This window comes from Oncorhynchus mykiss, chromosome 25, assembly GCF_057628025.1.
Source record: "Oncorhynchus mykiss isolate SJ-2025 chromosome 25, ASM5762802v1, whole genome shotgun sequence".
Taxonomy (NCBI): Eukaryota; Metazoa; Chordata; class Actinopteri; order Salmoniformes; family Salmonidae; genus Oncorhynchus; species Oncorhynchus mykiss.
In genome coordinates, this window is record NC_143046.1 from 72,449,724 (window position 1) to 72,471,047 (window position 21,324).

Sequence of the window (21,324 nt, forward strand, 5' to 3'; positions counted from 1 at the left end):
ACTGCGCTCTCTGTTCACACTCTGCGCTCTCTGTTCACACTCTGCGCTCTCTGTTCACACACTGCGCTCTCTGTTCACACACTGCGCTCTCTGTTCACACACTGCGCTCTCTGTTCACACTCTGCGCTCTCTGTTCACATTCTGCTCTTTCTGTTCACACTCTGTTCTCTCTCTGCTCTGTGCGCTCTCTGCTCTGTGCGCTCTCTGCTCTGTGCGCTCTCTGCTCTGTGCGCTCTCTGCTCGGTTCTCTCTGCTCGGTTCGCTCTGCTCTGTGTGCTCTCTTAGTCTCTGTTTTCTCTCTGTTCTTCCTCTCTCTGCTTTCTTACTCTCCTCTCTCTGTTCACACTGTTCTCTCTCGCTCTCTGTTCTCTCTCTGCTCTCTCTGACCCCCCCTTCTCTCTCTGTTCTCTCTCCCCCTCTCACTCGTTTTCTGTGTTTTGTCAAAGAGCACAGCTTTAATTGGCTGCTGAATTACCAGCTCTCAGATTATAACCGCTCTCTCTAAGCTCTCTGACTCTCTCTAATATGGCATTTCTTTCTCAACTGCTAGATTTAACCTAACCTTCTTAGATGTACTTATTTATTTGTGTCGCCTGCCCAATAGGCTACTTTTGTATTGGATTGATTAAGAAAGATTGAACCAACTAATTTCCTTCAGGATTTTATAGACTTGTTCTTAACACAAATTAATAAAGATAAGAGATTGTACAAACTAAGTGGACTCTGCCCCAGTTATTCTATATGCATGGGAAGTTGTTTTTGTATTTAGTTTATAGATATAGCATTGCTGCTTGGTAGATTATCAAATGGATAACTGAATGAATGTATGTGGCATTTATGTCTGCTGTTTGGTGTCTGCTTGTCCTCTGCTCTCACACAGAGAAACAGTCCTGTCCTCTTGATAACATCTCAGAGTGGAATCAGTCCTCCCTCTGTCACAAAAGCCAGAGTGCAACTACAAACTCCCCAATCTATTAAGACTCACTCTGAATTCAATTCATCTTCTCTCTCCTTCTATCTCTTTACCAATCCCTCTCTCGCCACACCTCTGTCTCCTACATACATAGGTTCTTAATTTGATCCCCCTGTTGCACGATAACTTAGTGTATTTGTGGTTTAAAAGGCTTCTACAGTTTGTAATTTCCACTTTTAAATTTGACTTGATTTTCCCTTACTGAAAATGTACTGCTACAAAATTGTTCACACACAATTCACATTTCCTGTTGCTGTGTGATTTTTTTCCTGCTGTAGGAGACTGGCTCAAATGAAGATCCTACATCTGAATTTTCTTTCTCCCTCGCTCTCTCTGGTCTCTACTCTGGTCTCTACTCTGGTCTCTACTCTGGTCTCTTCTCTGGTCTCTACTCTGGTCTCTTCTCTGGTCTCCACTCTCCACCTTTCTGTGGATCCACCTCTCTATTTCCCTGACTTGAATGAATGCGGTGTTGAGTGGCATCCTTCCTCAACGACGATACTTCCTCTTCTCCCAGGCAAGCTGCTCACCTTACCCACTCCGGCTCCGTTCAGTCTCGCCTCCCACAATCAGCCCCAGAGGCGGACACCTCCTCCCGCCTCTCTCTCCCTCCCTCCTTTCCTCCACAGGCTCTGTGTAAATACAAGGGTTTAACCCTTACTCCTCTCTTTCTCTGGGTGAGCAAAACACTCCTGTCTGTCTACACACCTGCATTTCCAGCTAATAGGCCTATTTGTAATAGATGTTTTGGTGCACTACTCATGCGATCCGTCACACACCAGATATATCACCAACCCACACATTCAGCTGCCACGTATGCACTCTTATCAAACATAGACAAAGGTGTACACGGTGACTGATTTATATACTGACCGTCAGGATGCCATTGGGGCTTGAGTCTGTTGTTTTGTGTTACGGGTCTCTTATGTTATTTTTGCACAGGGACAATTAAATGTTATTGCCAATCTTTTTTTATTTACTAATACTGCCGTTTTGTTATAAAGGTGACAGTATAGCACAGATTACCATGTAGACAACTCCCTAGTAACGGTTTCAAACATGAACGTCTAACAGAATGCACAAGTTGCCACACAACGTCGTCCCTTCCCGCCCGCATTCAACCCAACGTGCGCGCGCACCCTCTCACTCACCCAGCCCTCGTCGTCGTGCACGTTCTCCCAAAGCCAAAGCCTTAAAGACTAATGGCCATATCTAATTTCATTGAATCTGCCTAGAGGAAGGGCTGGAGGGAGGGCTAGAGGGAGGGCTAGAGGGGTGGCTAGAGGGGTGGCTAGAGGGGTGGCTGGAGGGGTGGCTGGAGGGGTGGCTGGAGGGGGGGCTGGAGGGGGGGCTGGAGGCCACCCAACAGTCTTGATTAATAATATCTCTCTCTCTTTCACACTTAGTTTCTGTGCCTGGCTCCAAAACTGTTCTTACCCTCCAGCTTTATCATTTGTAAAATAAAACCACACTATATTGTAATCTGTTTTACAAATGAAGAGGGGATGAAAAGGGGTTATTTGGTTGGATTTGGAGTGTTTCAATTTATCCAGGGTTGGGGCTTTTAATTTTTCTCAACACGCTATGTGTTGTAAATAAACGGGACACATTTAAACAGCTTAGGGTGATGAGGAAGATGGCAGTTAGATGTCTGTTCCTCAAAGGCTCCCTCAGACAGGGGTAAATAGCAACGTTTCCATTTAGGGTTTTACACTCCTATACCATGTTGGATTTCTACTTTCTACGGCTTTGCTTTTGTGAGAGGCTGATTTTGGGGTTTTCTAGCTGCTTCTGGAGAAATCTAGACTAGATTCTGTGCTGTGTGGTTCTGTATCATATTATTCTGCATTAAGGTAATGGGACCAACGTTTTACCATCTGGCCAGGTAGCCTAGTGGTTAAGATCGTTGGGCAAGTATGTTCCCTTGAGCAAGGCCCTTAACACTAATTGCTCCTGTAAGTCTCTCTGGATAAGACCGTCTGGTAAATGACTCAAATGTCAGTGTAGAAAAATGTGAACTTCAAGTCACTAGCAGATGTCTCTCTCTCGCTGTTCAGGTTGTTCTGGAGTGTATTCTAAAGAAGGACCTGGTCTACAACAAGGTCAACCCCATATTTCACCATTGGAGGATCAACGACAAGAAGTTTGGCCTGACCTTCCAGAGTCCTGCAGACGCCAGGGCCTTTGATAGAGGGATCCGCAGGGCCATCGAGGACATCAACCAAGGTGGGTTAGGAAGGACCCCTGAGCTTCAGTCCACCTCAGTACAGTCTCACCTCACAGAGCATATGCTTTTGTAGACTTCTCTTGCCTCTGACATTATGCCTGTGTTCATAGTAATTTGTGTGTTGGTTTCTGTGTGTGTGTGTGTGTTGTTCTATGTCTGTGACATGTAATGGTTGGCCTGTTCTTCTGGTGGTAGATGTGTAGTGTTGATTAGCTGTGATGACTTCCTATGCTCCCGGCTCATTCACCTATGATTGGCTCTCCTATCTTATCTGTGCCAGCTGTCTAGGACATAAGCGCACCACTTCCTGTACAGACTGACAAGCCCGTGCCCAGACAGTCGAGTCAGAGGATAGGTCTACAAGCTGAGGGACACCTTTAGGTCAGGATAGGGGTCGTCTGGAATTTGGAGTTCAGGCTTTAAGGTACAGATGTAGGATAACTCTTTTGTTGAGAATTTTCCTGCACCGCAGGTAATGCAGATGAGCTTTGTGATTTACATAAATACACTGAAACAGTAATATCAACATTATTTCACTTTTCATGTAGCCTCATTTTAGTCAGCTAATTGCCTTACTACAGGTCAAGCAACATTATCCACTAAATGTTACAATCCTGTTGCTGCAGGAATATTTTTCTGGGGAATAGGCTAGGTGGAGTTTGGGCTAGGTTAACCTGTTTGGAGATAAGCTGGGCTCTGCTAGGTTAACCTGTTTGGAGATGAGCTGAAGCTAGGTTAACCTGTTTGGAGATGAGCTGAAGCTAGGTTAACCTGCTTGGAGATGAGCTGAAGCTAGGTTAACCTGTTTGGAGATGAGCTGAAGCTAGGTTAACCTGTTTGGAGATGAGCTGAAGCTAGGTTAACCTGCTTGGAGATGAGCTGAAGCTAGGTTAACCTGCTTGGAGATGAGCTGAAGCTAGGTTAACCTGCTTGGAGATGAGCTGAAGCTAGGTTAACCTGCTTGGAGATGAGCTGAAGCTAGGTTAACCTGTTTGGAGATGATCTGAAGCTAGGTTAACCTGTTTGGAGATGAGCTGAAGCTAGGTTAACCTGTTTGGAGATGAGCTGAAGCTAGGTTCATCTGTTTGGAGATTAGCTGAAGCTAGGTTAACCTGTTTGGAGATGAGCTGAAGCTAGGTTAACCTGTTTGGAGATTTTTATTTATTTTTTTATTTTACCTTTATTTAACCAGGTAGGCAAGTTGAGAACAAGTTCTCATTTACAATTGCGACCTGGCCAAGATAAAGCAAAGCAGTTCGACAGATACAACAACACAGAGTTACACATGGAGTAAAACAAACATACAGTCAATAATAAAGTATAAACAAGTCTATATACAATGTGAGCAAATGAGGTGAGAAGGGAGGTAAAGGCAAAAAAAGGCCTTGGTGGCAAGGTAAATACAATATAGCAAGTAAAACACTGGAATGGTAGTTTTGCAATGGAAGAATGTGCAAAGTAGAAATAAAAATAATGGGGTGCAAAGGAGCAAAATAAATAAATAAATTAAATACAGTTGGGAAAGAGGTAGTTGATAGGGCTAAATTATATGTGGGCTATGTACAGGTGCAGTAATCTGTGAGCTGCTCTGACAGTTGGTGCTTAAAGCTAGTGAGGGAGATAAGAGTTTCCAGTTTCAGAGATTTTTGTAGTTCGTTCCAGTCATTGGCAGCAGAGAACTGGAAAGAGAGGCGGCCAAAGAAAGAATTGGTTTTGGGGGTGACTAGAGAGATATACCTGCTGGAGCGTGTGCTACAGGTGGGAGATGCTATGGTGACCAGCGAGCTGAGATAAGGGGGGACTTTACCTAGCAGGGTCTTGTAGATGACATGGAGCCAGTGGGTTTGGCGACGAGTATGAAGCGAGGGCCAGCCAACGAGAGCGTACAGGTCGCAATGGTGGGTAGTGTATGGGGCTTTGGTGACAAAACGGATTGCACTGTGATAGACTGCATCCAGTTTGTTGAGTAGGGTATTGGAGGCTATTTTGTAAATTACATCGCCAAAGTCGAGGATTGGTAGGATGGTCAGTTTTACAAGGGTATGTTTGGCAGCATGAGTGAAGGATGCTTTGTTGCGAAATAGGAAGCCAATTCTAGATTTAACTTTGGATTGGAGATGTTTGATATGGGTCTGGAAGGAGAGTTTACAGTCTAACCAGACACCTAAGTATTTGTAGTTGTCCACGTATTCTAAGTCAGAGCCGTCCAGAGTAGTGATGTTGGACAGGCGGGTAGGTGCAGGTAGTGATCGGTTGAAGAGCATGCATTTAGTTTTACTTGTATTTAAGAGCAGTTGGAGGCCACGGAAGGAGAGTTGTATGGCATTGAAGCTTGCCTGGAGGGTTGTTAACACAGTGTCCAAAGAAGGGCCGGAAGTATACAGAATGGTGTCGTCTGCGTAGAGGTGGATCAGAGACTCACCAGCAGCAAGAGCGACCTCATTGATGTATACAGAGAAGAGAGTTGGTCCAAGAATTGAACCCTGTGGCACCCCCATAGAGACTGCCAGAGGTCCGGACAACAGACCCTCAGATTTGACACACTGAACTCTATCAGAGAAGTAGTTGGTGAACCAGGCGAGGCAATCATTTGAGAAACCAAGGCTGTTGAGTCTGCCGATGAGGATGTGGTGATTGACAGAGTCGAAAGCCTTGGCCAGATCAATGAATACGGCTGCACAGTAATGTTTCTTATCGATGGCGGTTAAGATATCGTTTAGGACCTTGAGCGTGGCTGAGGTGCACCCATGACCAGCTCTGAAACCAGATTGCATAGCAGAGAAGGTATGGTGAGATTCAAAATGGTCGGTAATCTGTTTGTTGACTTGGCTTTCGAAGACCTTAGAAAGGCATGGTAGGATAGATATAGGTCTGTAGCAGTTTGGGTCAAGAGTGTCCCCCCCTTTGAAGAGGGGGATGACCGCAGCTGCTTTCCAATCTTTGGGAATCTCAGACGACACGAAAGAGAGGTTGAACAGGCTAGTAATAGGGGTGGCAACAATTTCGGCAGATAATTTTAGAAAGAAAGGGTCCAGATTGTCTAGCCCGGCTGATTTGTAGGGGTCCAGATTTTGCAGCTCTTTCAGAACATCAGCTGAATGGATTTGGGAGAAGGAGAAATGGGGGAGGCTTGGGCGAGTTGCTGTTGGGGGTGCAGTGCTGTTGACAGGGGTAGGAGTAGCCAGGTGGAAAGCATGGCCAGCAGTAGAAAAATGCTTATTGAAATTTTCAATTATGGTGGATTTATCAGTGGTGACAGTGTTTCCTATCTTCAGTGCAGTGGGCAGCTGGGAGGAGGTGTTCTTATTCTCCATGGACTTTACAGTGTCCCAGAACTTTTTTGAGTTAGTGTTGCAAGAAGCAAATTTCTGCTTGAAAAAGCTAGCCTTGGCTTTTCTAACTGCCTGTGTATAATGGTTTCTAGCTTCCCTGAACAGCTGCATATCACGGGGGCTGTTCGATGCTAATGCAGAACGCCATAGGACGTTTTTGTGTTGATTAAGGGCAGTCAGGTCTGGGGAGAACCAAGGGCTATATCTGTTCCTGGTTCTAAATTTCTTGAATGGGGCATGTTTATTTAAGATGGTTAGGAAGGCATTTTTAAAAAATATCCAGGCATCCTCTACTGACGGGATGAGGTCAATATCCTTCCAGGATACCCCGGCCAGGTCGATTAGAAAGGCCTGCTCGCTGAAGTGTTTCAGGGAGCGTTTTACAGTGATGAGAGGAGGTCGTTTGACCGCTGACCCATTACGGATGCAGGCAATGAGGCAGTGATCGCTGAGATCTTGGTTGAAGACAGCAGAGGTGTATTTAGAGGGGAAGTTGGTTAGGATGATATCTATGAGGGTGCCCGTGTTTAAGGCTTTGGGGAGGTACCTGGTAGGTTCATTGATAATTTGTGTGAGATTGAGGGCATCAAGTTTAGATTGTAGGATGGCTGGGGTGTTAAGCATGTTCCAGTTTAGGTCGCCTAGCAGCACGAGCTCTGAAGATAGATGGGGGGCAATCAGTTCACATATGGTGTCCAGAGCACAGCTGGGGGCAGAGGGTGGTCTATAGCAGGCGGCAACGGTGAGAGACTTGTTTTTAGAAAGGTGGATTTTTAAAAGTAGAAGTTCAAATTGTTTGGGTACAGACCTGGATAGTAGGACAGAACTCTGCAGGCTATCTTTGCAGTAAATTGCAACACCGCCCCCTTTGGCAGTTCTATCTTGTCTGAAAATGTTGTAGTTTGGAATTAAAATGTCTGAATTTTTGGTGGTCTTCCTAAGCCAGGATTCAGACACAGCTAGAACATCCGGGTTGGCAGAGTGTGCTAAAGCAGTGAAAAGAACAAACTTAGGGAGGAGGCTTCTAATGTTAACATGCATGAAACCAAGGCTATTACGGTTACAGAAGTCGTCAAAAGAGAGCGCCTGGGGAATAGGAGTGGAGCTAGGCACTGCAGGGCCTGGATTCACCTCTACATCGCCAGAGGAACATAGGAGGAGTAGAATAAGGGTGCGACTGAAAGCAATAAGAATTGGTCGTCTAGAACGTCTGGAACAGAGAGTAAAAGGAGGTTTCTGGGGGCGATAAAATAGCATCAAGGTATAATGTACAGACAAAGGTAAGGTAGGATGTGAATACAGTGGAGGTAAACCTAGGTATTGAGTGATGAAGAGAGAGATATTGTCTCTAGAAACATCATTGAAACCAGGAGATGTCATTGCATGTGTGGGTGGTGGAACTAATAGGTTGGATAAGGTATAGTGAGCAGGACTAGAGGCTCTACAGTGAAATAAGCCAATAAACACTAACCAGAACAGCAATGGACAAGACATATTGACATTAAGGAGAGGCATGCTTAGTCGAGTGATCAAAAGGGTCCAGTGAGTGGAGAGGTTGGTTTAGGGTCACGGCGATTTAGACAGCTAGCCAAGCCAACCGGTAGCAAGCTAGCATAGGATGGAGTCTGTTGTTAGCCACCTCTTGCGTTCGGTCAGTAGATTAGTGGGGTTCCGTGTGGTAGAGGGGATTAATCCAAATCACACAACAACAAAAATAAGAACAATATATATAGTTATAGAGGCCCGAGAAGAAAACATAATAATTCAAATAAATAAATTGTCCGATTGTCTATTCAGATAGCAGCCGGAAAGACAGCTAACGGTTAGCGGGCCGCAGATGGGCGTTCCGGTAACGTCGCGACAGAGGAGCCAGCCGGATCTCCTTCAGGTAGATAACGTCGGCAGTCCGGTTGTGAAGGCCCGGTGGGGCTCCGCGTAGGCAGTGAAACGGGTCCGGATAGGTGACTGCAGCCCAGGAGTGAATGATGGAACTCAGGCGTGATTGACGGAGCTGGCTAGCACCGGAACAATCGATGTTTGCTCCGGAATCGACGAAAGCCGACTGTCACACGGATAGCAGCTAGCTAGCTGTGAGATCCGGGTATGAACGTCCAGAGAGCAGTTGAAATCCAGGGACATGGAGAGAAAAAAATGGTCCGGTATGTTCCGTTCCGAGCCGCGCTGCGCCGTACAAAACTGGCGATAGATTTTCGATAGATTTTCGAACTAAAGGACAGCCGATGACCACAAACCGTGGTTAGCTTCTGATTAGCTTCTGGGCTAGCTCCTGGCTAGCTTCTGGCTAGTTTCTGGCCAGCCTCCTGGAGTTTCTGGCTAGCTTCCTGAAGGATTGCAGATCTGAGGTAAATAATACTTTTTTATAAATATAAATTGGTGAGGCTGGTTGCAGGAGAGTGTTTAGAAGATGAGTTGATGGAAAATAAAAATAAAATGTATGTGAAAAAAAGTTGTAAATATATATATATACAGGACACGACAAGACGAGGACAAAAGACGTCTGAACTGCTATGCGATCTTGGAAGATTAGCTGGGCTCTGTTAGGTTAACCTGGTTGGAGATGAGCTGAAGCTAGGTTAACCCGTTTGGAGAAGAGCTGAAGCTAGGCTAACCCGGTTGGAAATGGGCTGAAGCTAGGCTAACCTGGTTGGAGATGGGCTGAAGCTAGGCTAACCTGGTTGGAGATGGGCTGAAGCTAGGCTAACCTGGTTGGAGATGGGCTGAAGCTAGGCTAACCTGGTTGGAAATGAGCTGAAGCTAGACTAACCTGGTTGGAGATGGGCTGAAGCTAGACTAACCTGGTTGGAGATGGGCTGAAGCTAGGCTAACCTGGTTGGAGATAAAATGGGCTCTGCTAGGTTAACCTGGTTGGAGATGAGCTGAAGCTAGGTTAACCTGTTTGGAGATGGGCTGAAGCTAGGTTAACCTGGTTGGAGATGAGCTGGGCTCTGTTAGGTTAACCTGGTTGGAGATGAGCTGAATCCAGGTTAACCTGTTTGGAGAAGAGCTGAAGCTAGGCTAACCCGGTTGGAAATGGGCTGAAGCTAGGCTAACCTGGTTGGAGATGGGCTGAAGCTAGGCTAACCTGGTTGGAGATGGGCTGAAGCTAGGCTAACCTGGTTGGAGATGGGCTGAAGCTAGGCTAACCTGGTTGGAGATGAGCTGAAGCTAGACTAACCTGGTTGGAGATGGGCTGAAGCTAGACTAACCTGTTTGGAGATGGGCTGAAGCTAGGCTAACCTGGTTGGAGATAAAATGGGCTCTGCTAGGTTAACCTGGTTGGAGATGAGCTGAAGCTAGGTTAACCTGTTTGGAGATGGGCTGAAGCTAGGTTAACCTGGTTGGAGATAAGCTGGGCTCTGCTAGGTTAACCTGTTTGGAGATGAGCTGGGCTCTGTTAGGTTAACCTGGTTGGAGATGAGCTGAAGCTAGGTTAACCTGTTTGGAGAAGAGCTGAAGCTAGGCTAACCCGGTTGGAAATGGGCTGACGCTAGGCTAACCTGGTTGGAGATGGGCTGAAGCTAGGCTAACCTGGTTGGAGATGGGCTGAAGCTAGGCTAACCTGGTTGGAGATGGGCTGAAGCTAGGCTAACCTGGTTGGAGATGAGCTGAAGCTAGACTAACCTGGTTGGAGATGGGCTGAAGCTAGACTAACCTGGTTTGAGATGGGCTGAAGCTAGGCTAACCTGGTTGGAGATAAAATGGGCTCTGCTAGGTTAACCTGGTTGGAGATGAGCTGAAGCTTGTTAACCTGTTTGGAGATGGGCTGAAGCTAGGTTAACCTGGTTGGAGATAAGCTGGGCTCTGCTAGGTTAACCTGTTTGGAGATGAGCTGAAGCTAGGTTAACCTGTTTGGAGATGAGCTGAAGCTAGGTTGACCTGGTTGGAGATGGGCTGAAGCTAGGTTAACCTGGTTGGAGATGAGCTGAAGCTAGGTTAACCTGGTTGGAGATGGGCTGAGGCTAGTCTACGTTAACCTGGTTGGAGATGGGCTGAAGTTGATACAACAGCTTGGGGCCCTGTTACGCATTTCCAGCAGAGGTAGTGCCAGAGGTAGCAAAGTCATCCAATTAGCAGGAGAGCCGCCAGCTCAGTAATCTGCCATCCAGCCTCCTGCCCTGCGTTACTTAAGACTAGAACCTAGCCTGGGCTCTACTGTATCTCATCCAGCCTCCTGCCCTGTGTTACTCAAGACTAGAACCTAGCCTGGGCTCTACTGTATCTCCTCCGGTCCTCTGCCCTGTAGACCTGTGTTTCTTAAGACTAGTACCTGGCCTGGGCTCTACTGTATCTCCTCCGGTCCTCTGCCCTGTAGACCTGTGTTACTTAAGACTAGAACCTAGCCTGGGCTCTACTGTATCTCATCCAGGCCATGGCCCTGTAGACCTGTGTTACTTAAGACTAGAACCTAGCCTGGGCTCTACTGTATCTCCTCCGGTCCTCGGCCCTGTAGACCTGTGGAGGAAACTGATGGGGTCTAACAACATGACAATTGTTTAAATTAATAAAGCATAATGGACTACACCAAATAATCTTATAACTCTAGCTATGGATATTTTAGGTATGGATGATCAATACAAGCATATTAGCAGAATTAGCACACAGGCCAGTGGGAAAGGGAAGGAAAGGTGATATCTAGTCAGTTGCAGACCTGAATGCATTGAACTGAAATCTGTCTTCCAAATTGAACCCAACCCAATAATCAGAGAGGTGCGAGGGCTACCTTAATCGACATCATCATCAGTGCCCAGGGAGCATTTGTTGTTGGTGGTTAACTGCCTTGCTCTCGGCAGATTTTTCCACCTTGCTGGCTAGGGGAGTCGAACCAGCGACCATTTCGGTTACTCTACCAACTCTCTTAACTGCTAGGCTACCTGTCTTTGGTCTTGTTGTCATTCATGGGTTTATAATAAGACTGCTGCTTAGCTCTCAGTGCCTGTTCTACTCCTCTCCTCTCTGTATCCTCTGATCTGTTCTAGCTTCCTCTGTTTTCCGCTAGTGTTGTGTAATACCTCTTCTCCACACAGGCAGGTTCCTTTGTATTCCTGTTGCATCGCTCTGCTGCCGGACTGCAGTGTGTGTGTGTTCTTCTTAGTGTGTGTTTGAGTGTGTGGTGTGTCAGCCTTGCGGTCCTCTGTTGCCATGGGAACAGTGGACACATGGCCCAGGCAGCTCCGTGACCCAGCACTGGCAGAGTCGTCTCTGTCTCAACGTGCTATAGACAGACAGACGGCCTGGGTCTCACCATAGCAGACTGACAGACAGGAAGATGGATACCCACACGCTGTTCAATGCTCCAACAATATTCTTCGGTCTTCTCTAAACTAACGGAGAGAGACCCAGACGGACGTAAAAAACGGAGGCCTGGTTTCTCCTGCTGCCTGCCTGGCTCGTTTTAAATGAGGTCTTAGTGATCCTAATTAAGTGAACTAGGAGTCTTAAAAGAGCCTCTTGATGCCTCCGGTACAAACAGTTTCCTCTTCGTCCGTCCCAGTGGAAATGAGCTAATATCTGTTTTCTACACTACTGCCAACATTTAACTTTGGACTAATTTACTTTCCCCAAGATTTCAGGATAAGCTTGTTTTACACATGTTGCTAAGAGTCGGGTACGAGTTCAACAGTACGATTTGACTTAGTATTCTTATCAGTACTTACTTGACATTAGGTGTCAGTGAATGCAACATTCATGGCTTTTTAGCCTCGACTCGAGTTGCACTTTTACAAGTAGAGTCGATTTCATTAGGCCACGTGTCCCACTAACACAAAAAACACTTTCATTTACTTTTTAGCTGTTCTCGGGTGAATGGAAGTCTTTGCCAACCATACCTCCCTTAATGGCTTCTCTCTTTCCTCGATCACCAGTGACGTACTTGTGGGGAAGTCATTTTTAGGGACTTGGTGACTTGTGGACATACTGTGTGTTATGAGAACTCTTTCTGTCTCTCTCTGTAGCTCACCTGTATCTGTGCAGCTGGAAGTCTTATTGAATATCTGATTTTATTATATCTTCTCTTTTCCAGGCTGTCCTGCGTTTGATGACTCGGACTCTCTTGAAGATGGATTACAGGTGAGTCCAAAGACTGGGGTCCTCATATTCTCCATGTACTTGTGTGTCTATTTGCTAGCACTGAGGTTTGCTGTAGGACTAACTCCACTTCTCACAAGTCTAGTGTGTGTTTGAGTTCTCTTGCTGGTGCTTGAATCCAGGAAGCAGGGAAGAGGGAAATCTGTACTGCTTCAGGCCCTTCTGTCTTCTACTCTGTCAGTTGTCTTTAGGATTTGAGTCTGTTTGAACAGCCAGGGCCTTACCTTACCTTCCTTTGCTGGGGAGTTGTCGAGTGTGCCCACGGCTTAGGTGTGTGCATCTGTCATCTGGTCAAAACTGATACCTGGGGGAACCCAATTGTGTAAAAATAATTGTGTGGATTATCGGAAGCCACTTGTATTTACTCATGTTCCTCGTCTGTTAATAGATTGAGCTGTGCTCAGGCGTATTGTTGGTAAGCTGATAAAGGAGTTGGTTATCACTTTGTCCTCTTCAGTCTGAGCTTTCACAAGCTACAGGTGCGGTTAGAAAGGTTTTCTCAATCTGAACAAGAGGGAGTATATGACTACACACCCAAGTTGATTTTGTGGTGTAGAAACAACACACTTCAAGTAGAAAACCCCATCAGATTTGTGACACGATGGTACAATGTGTGGTATTTATACCGTGGATTGATGGCAGCATTCGCGCAAAACTGAAAGCGCGAACCACTGCTTTTAACCAGGGCAAGGTGACCGGAAACATGACCGAATACAAAGAATGTAGCTATTCCCTCCGCAAGGCAATCAAACAAGCTAAGCTTCAGCATAGACACAAAGTAGAGTCGCAATTCAATGGCTCAGACACAGGTGGCAGGGTCTACAGACAATCACAGATTACAAAAAGAAAACCAGCCCCGTCGCGGACCAGGATGTCTCCCAGACAGACTAAACAACTTCTTTGCTCGATTAAAGGACAATACAGTGCCACTGACACGCCCGCTACCAAAACCTGTGGACTCTCCTTCACTGCAGCCGACGTGAGTAAAACATTTAAACTTGTTAACCCTCGCAAGGCTGTAGGCCCAGACGGCATCCCCAGCCGCGTCCTCAGAGCATGCGCAGACCAGCTGGCTGGTGTGTTTACGGACATATTCAATCAATCCATATCCCAGTCTGCTGTTCCCACATGCTTCAAGAGGTCCACCATTGTTCCTGTTCCCAAGAAAGCTAAGGTAACTGAGCTAAACGACTACCGCCCCGTTGCACTCACTTCCGTCATCATGAAGTGCTTTGAGAGACTAGTCCACAACCATATCACCTCCACCCTACCTGACACCCTAGACCCACTCCAATTTGCTTACCGCCCCAATAGGTCCACAGACGATGCAATCGTAACCACACTGCACACTGCCCTAACCCATCTGGACAAGAGGAATACCTATGTGAGAATGCTGTTCATCAAATACAGCTCAGCAGTTAACACCATAGTACCCTCCAAACTCATCATCAACCCTGGGTATCGACCCCGCCCTGTGCAACTGGGTACTAGACTTCCTGACGGGCCGCCCCCAAGTGGTGAGGGTAGGTAACAACATCTCCACCCCGCTGATCCTCAACACTGGGGCCCCACAAGGGTGTGTTCTGAGCCCTCTCCTGTACTCCCTGTTCACCCACGACTGCGTGGCCATGCACGCCTCCAACTCATCAAGTTTGCAGACGACACTACAGTGGTAGGCTTGATTACCAACGACGACGAGACGGCCTACAGGGAGGTGGTGAGGGCCCTTGGAGTGTGGTGTCAGGAAAATAACCTCACACTCAACATCAACAAAACAAAGGAGATGATCGTGGACTTCAGGAAACAGCAGAGGGAGCACCCCTCTATCCACATCGACGGGACAGTAGTGGAGAGGGTAGTAAGTTTTATGTTCCTCGGCGTACACATCACAGACAAACTGAATTGGTCCACCCACACAGACAGTGTGGTGAAGAAGGCGCAACCTCAGGAGGCTGAAGAAATTCGGCTTGTCACCAAAAGCACAAACTTCTACAGATGCACAATCGAGAGCATCCTGTCGGGCTGTATCACCGCCTGGTACGGCAACTGCTCCGCCCACAACCGTAAGGCTCTCCAGAGGGTAGTGAGGTCTGCACAACGCATCACCTGGGGCAAACTCCCTGCCCTCCAGGACACCTACCCCACCCGATGTCACAGGAAGGCCATAAAGATCATCAAGGACAACAACGACCCGAGCCACTGCCTGTTCACCCCGCTATCATCCAGAAGGCGAGGTCAATACAGGTGCATCAAAGCTGGGACCGAGAGACTGAAAAACAGCTTCTATCTCAAGGCCATCAGACTGTTAAACAGCCAACACTAACATTGAGTGGCTGCTGCCAACACACTGACTCAACTCCAGCCACTTTAATAATGGAAAAATGTATTTAAAAATGTATCACTAGCCACTTTAAACAATGCCACTTAATATAATGTTTACATACCCTACATTACTCATCTCATATGTATATACTGTACTCAATACCATCTACTGCATCTTGCCATCTTTATGTAATACATGTATCACTAGCCACTTTAAACAATGCCACTTTTATATGTTTACATACCTTACATTACTCATCTCATATGTATTTACTGAACTCTATACCATCTACTGCATCTTGACGATGCCGTTCTGTATCATCACTCATTCATATATTTGTATGTAGATATTCTTCATCCCTTTACACTTGTGCGTATAAGGTAGTAGTTGTGAAATTGTTAGGTTAGATTACTCGTTGGTTATTACTGCATTGTCGGAACTAGAAGCACAAGCATTTCGCTACACTCACATTAACATCTGCTAACCATGTGTATGTGACAAATAAAATTTGATTTGATATTTGCTAAGTATACATGGCAAACTGAACCCCTTTAAAGAAAGTCCTTGTTTCAGAAGACCTGCCAAGCCAATCATTTAGTAGCTCCTGCTGCTCTTTAGTTCTCAGTATTTGTGAGTTTTGTGTCCATCAGTGACCCCGGTGGCTGGGCTGCAGTCACCTTTTGACCCCTCAGTATCTGACCTCATTCACTGAGTGGAGTAGAGAAGGTCAGAGGGTGTGAGAGGGAGGGGGAATCTGTTCATGTGGAGAGCAGCATTGTTGCTAAGCAGCAGAAGAGCAGGCGGTGAGAGGAAAGGGGGGGTTCAGTGAGTGAGCAACTGAGGGTGTCGCCATGGTAATTTGGCATCCGAGTGTTGCGGTCTGTGACCTGAGCTACACGGACGAGAAACCGTGAGGCTAGTCACTCTAACACCAAGCCACCCAGAGAGATAACAAACGCTCCACTTAAATGCCACCACACAATGTGTGCCATTAGCCTGCACCTCTTCATAATTTAACACGTTCCAGCCTTGGCTGCATCACAGAATATGACTCCAATGATGAGAACTGTGTACACAGACAAAACATTTGTTCAGAGTTTTTTGTTCAGTTTCATTTATTCATCAAAGGTCTGACATTAATTGATTTAGCTGAAAGTGACCTTGTGCTGTAGCCCAGCCGAGAGCCACGAGACGAGTCACTTTGACATGGGCTGGAGGGTACTCTGGAGCCTCGTTTGGGCCTGTATTGGATTTAGCCTAGTCTTTCTCTACATAAGCTGGACTGGCCTAGTGACATGTCTGCCAAGTAGTGTTTTGGGAGGGATGTCTGGTTTTCCCCTTATAATCTGAAGCTCTGAGCCCATGCAGACATCAATGGCCAGCCAGGTTTCTTGGTTTCTGGAACCTCTTAACCTGCTGTGTGTGTAGCGTGTAGGACCCTCTTATCAGCCCACATCCTGCCCAGCAGGGTTCAGCACCCCCACCAAAACGCCACAGTCTTCCTCTCACCCCGACACCGCACACCCCACAGCCAGTCACACACATGCATAATCACACAGTCGACACATACATACACACTCAAAGGCTGACATACTGCACAAATTGCATACACCCCCCACCCTCCTTGCAGAACCCTGTTTAGGTGCAACATTTGACAGGTGTTTGAGAACGCAAAACCACATCTGTTTTGTACTGCACGATATCTGCTGAGGGGGATGGGTGAGCCTCTCCATCTTAAATAGATATAGGACTTGTAGAAATGTAGTGTTTGGTGCGATTTGAACTCAACCAAGTATTTGAGAGGAGGTGGGGTGCCATAGTCCTGGAGAGATTAAACAAGTAAACCCCAAATGTGGGTCAAATGGCACCTGTCATGTTCTAGTCTGGTTGTTTGGTTGAGGAGAAAGCGTACGGGAGAGAAGCCCCAGTAGAATCCTTGTAGAGCAGGGCTGAGCAGCATTACGAGGTTGCATTCTAGGGATGAGTCATCATCCGTAACACTGAAGAACTCATACACAATCCCACTCTCTACCCTCCTCTCTCCCTCTCTAACACACATCTGAATTACTTTTTCTTGGGATGCTTCACAATGAAATGATGTGAACATGCAGATGCTTGGACCTGGGAGTCTTTGAGTCACTGATACAATGCACAAACAGCAGGCCAGCACCTTCGCCTGTGTGTGCCTGGGAGGGTGGAACCGCGTGGAGCTCGTATGTTGGTCCTGAGCCAGGTCACCCCCCACCTCCACATCTCTGGGGTCAGATCGGAACCAGATTGGCACCCACGCATGCCTTTTGAATGGAGGGGCTCAGCACAGCGCTTTAAAAGGAAGCCCAAGTCTGGTTCCAATTTCATCCCCCTAACTCCCTCTCTCGCTCTCTCTCTCTCTCTCTCTCTCTCTCACACACACACACACACACACACACACACACACACACACACACACACACACACACACAGCTGTCATCTGGCATTTTAAATTCTGGCCTGCATTTCTCCAGCTGGAGTTGGTTTATGACATTCCCTCAGCAGATTTGTTGGCTGTGCTCTCTCTCTCTCACACACATGCACACACACTCACGTATGCATATGCTCACATACACACACTTTTTTTTATTTTTCCCTGTTCTGTTCTTTCTCTTCTTTCCCCTCACACATACACACACTTTTTTTTATTTTTCCCTGTTCTGTTCTTTCTCTTCTTTCCCCTCACACACACACACACACACAGTATTTTAGCAGTCTGAGGGGGAGAAGAGGGTAAAAAGAGAAAGAAGGGGGGTGGGGGGGTCAAAGGAAGCATCTCTTAGCAACCACAGGACAGTAATTACTGTAGCAGCAGCTGGGAGCAAACCAGATTTCCGCTGTGTGTTAAAACACTGGCGTGGGCTACTTTACACACAGCACTGACTAACCAGAGCCAGCAGCCTCCTCCACACGCAGTCAGCGAGGCAGTGTGAGTGAGCGAGGCAGTGTGAGGCCTGAATGAGGAACGGTGTGTTTCAAATACAAAGTATATGCTTATCTGTGTGAGAATATGCATCTTTGTGTTACTGCGTATAAGTTTGTGTACCAATATGTGTGAGAGAATTTGTGTGCGACTGCATGTCTAAGTGTGTGGCTGTGTGTATGTGCGCAGATGCGAGCTCCATGCTTGTGTGAGTGCTGAAATGTGCTGGCCATCATTAAGAACTCACCATTAGGCCTGTTCTACCTCTCCACCACACCGGTTCTACCTATCCTCTCCTCCATACCGGTTCTACCTATCCTCTCCTCCATACCGGTTCTACCTATCCTCTCCTCCATACCGGTTCTACCTATCCTCTCCTCCATACCGGTTCTACCTATCCTCTCCTCCATACCGGTTCTACCTATCCTCTCCTCCATACCGGTTCTACCTATCCTCTCCTCCATACCGGTTCTACCTATCCTCTCCTCCATACCGGTTCTACCTATCGTCTCCTCCATGCCGGTTCTACCTCTCCTCCGCACCGGTTCTACCTATCCTCTCCTCCATACCGGTTCTACCTATCCTCTCCTCCGCACCGGTTCTACCTCTCCTCCGCACCGGTTCTACCTCTCCTCCGCACCGGTTCTACCTCTCCTCCGCACCGGTTCTACCTCTCCTCCGCACCGGTTCTACCTCTCCTCTCCTCCGCACCGGTTCTACCTATCCTCTCCTCCGCACCGGTTCTACCTCTCCTCCGCACCGGTTCTACCTATCCTCTCCTCCGTACCGGTTCTACCTCTCCTCTCCTCCGTACCAGTTCTACCTCTCCTCTCCTCCATACCGGTTCTACCTCTCCTCTCCTCCGGTTCTACCTCTCCTCTCCTCCGGTTCTACCTCTCCTCTGCACCAGAGCTCATAGTCCATTGTTGTCACCTAATAGGCTGGTGGGTGAATGTATACATGTATTTGTGTGTGTTAGAGTTCTCAACAGTACAGTTTACTAGGATTTGTCATCAATAAAATGCCTGTGAGAACACATGGGAGGCTGAAAGGAACTCTTGAGTTCTCAACAGAAGGGGCTTGAGTCATCTCATATCACAGGCAAAGGCACAGGGAGAAATGTGTTCTCTGGGCGCTACCTGGTGGACAAATGTGGGACAAATATAGTTAGAATATCAATGGTGTCTGTAGCTAATGTGAGTCAGTGATATGCATCTTATACCTACTTGTGAAATATAATAATGGTGTCTTGTATAATTAAGGTGAAATGTGAAAAATGAATGATATAGAAGTTTTGTCGTTGTGTTGCAGCCCCTGTGTGAGGCGCTGCCCTCCATCTGTACGCCAATGAAGGAGCCCTTTTCCCCCCTGAGTGTCCACAATGTGGTGTCCACTGAACCCTACCGGGGCTGCTACGTCCGCGCTCAGCCCTTTGACCAGTTTCACTCCAGCAACCACCACTACCTGCCGCCTCAGGTCAGTACCAAACACCTCTAGACTGGAAGTCTTCACGGGTACAACAGACCTGGAATTCTGAGATCCGACTTTTTATCTGTCAGCCAATTGCAACTCAATAAAACATAAGTAATGTCCAGCTAAAAGTGGTTCCCGCCACTCGCCTCACATGCTCCTGCTGCTGAGGAGAGAGACAGACAGGGAGCGAGTGAAAGGAGCTTTGGCCTAGGCCATTGTTGATTGTGAAGATGGCCTTTTTAACCTCTAGTGACTCCCAAACCCGCATGCGGGAGCGTAATCATTGCCTGAAACTAATTCAACTATTCATGAAAATCACAAATGAAATATATTGAGAAACTGCTTAGCCTTTTGTTAATCACCCTGTCATCTCAGATTTTCAAAATATGCTTTACAGCCAACGCTAGACAAGCATTTGTGTAAGTTTATAGATAGCCTAGCATAGCATTATGCCCTGCTAGCAGCAGGCAACCTTGTCACGGAAATCAGAAAAGCAATCAAATGAAATCGTTTACCTTTGATGAACTTCGGATGTAGATGGTAGATGGCCAAAGTTCATTTTTTCCCGAAATATTATTTTTGTAGGCGAAACAGCTCCGTTTGTTCTTCACGTTTGGCTGAGAAATCGCCTAGAAATTGCGGTCACCACAACGCCGAAAAATATTCCAAATTAGCTCCATAATATCGACAGAAACATGGCAAACGTTGTTTAGAATCCATCCTCAAGGTGTTTTTCTAATATCTATTCGAAAATATATCTGTCGGGACAATTATTTTTTCTCTAGGACCGATTGGAGTAATGGCTACCTCTGTACTTTACGCGAGAATCTCTCTCGGAGCCACCATGTGACCACTTACGCAATGTGCTCGCCTACGGCTATTCTTCAACAGAAATGCGTAAAACTACATCACAATGCTGTAGACACCTTGGGGAATACGTAGAAAGCGTAAGCTCGTACATTCACAGTCAAATAGGGAGTCATTGGAACGCAGCGCTTTCAAAACCTGGGGCACTTCCGGATTGGATTTTTCTCAGGCTTTCGCTTGCAACAGTTCTGTTATACTCACAGACAATATCTTTACAGTTTTGGAAACGTTAGTGTTTTCTGTCCAAAGCTGTCAATTATATGCATATTCTAGCATCTTGTCCTGACAAAATATCCCGTTTAAAACGGGAACGTTTTTTTTTCCAAAAATGAAAATACTGCCCCTAGAGTCGCAACAGGTTTTAATTGAAGTTAAAAGAGAAAGAGTATAGTGAAAAGAAGCCAACAAGGGGTGTAGAAAAGGCCCATGGAGTTGGTGGAATACTCCTTTAATTCATTGCCATTTACTCAGCTGGGCCAGGGGCGCTTTAATTAGGTCAGGTGGAAATGTCCGACAGATCTCAACTCCATAAAAGGAGGAAATTGCCATCGCCTGATCTCGCTGCTTTCTCTTCCTTAACTCCATCTGATCCAGAAGTTCTGTGCGTCCATGAATCCACCACAGACTACTCAGTAAATATACCACTTTATGGTTAAAGGAATTCCTGCCTCAGTCTCATCCATTCCTCTGTCACCTGACACGTGACCACCTGTTCACCTTCACTGTCAGTCATCCTACCTGTCCAGCTACTCACACAGATTCCACTAATCTTTCAAGGGGAGTGTTTTAAGTTTTAATGTTGTAGTGGACAAAGATGAGAAGATTCACACGGATTCCACTAATCTTTCAATGGTCCTTCGAGCAGGATGATGACTGAACCAAAGACAGGTGAAAAGGAAATGGAGGCGGAGAGGGAAGAATTGTCTCCACTGGAAGGAAGAAGAGGGGAGGAGAGAGCAGCTGAGGGAAAGGTTTTGGAACAAAGGAAATATCCAGGAGCTAAGCCTAAACCAACAAAGGCTTCATCCTCAACCACCAGCAGCAACAGAAGAACCAGGCAAGCACCTGGGT

The 21,324-nt window shown here is 46.7% G+C and overlaps 1 protein-coding gene across 2 annotated transcripts in view; it reads left to right on the forward strand.

The window, feature by feature from the left end:
- Positions 1-21,324, forward strand: part of LOC110505710 (sprouty-related, EVH1 domain-containing protein 1) — an 86,226-nt gene that overhangs the window by 55,691 nt on the left and 9,211 nt on the right. For both annotated transcript variants that reach the window (XM_021585100.3, XM_021585101.3), the window contains 3 exons: positions 3,031-3,199; positions 12,573-12,619; positions 19,225-19,389. In XM_021585100.3, the coding sequence (XP_021440775.1) occupies positions 3,031-3,199; positions 12,573-12,619; positions 19,225-19,389 (381 nt within the window). The remainder of the gene's footprint in view (positions 1-3,030; positions 3,200-12,572; positions 12,620-19,224; positions 19,390-21,324) is intronic.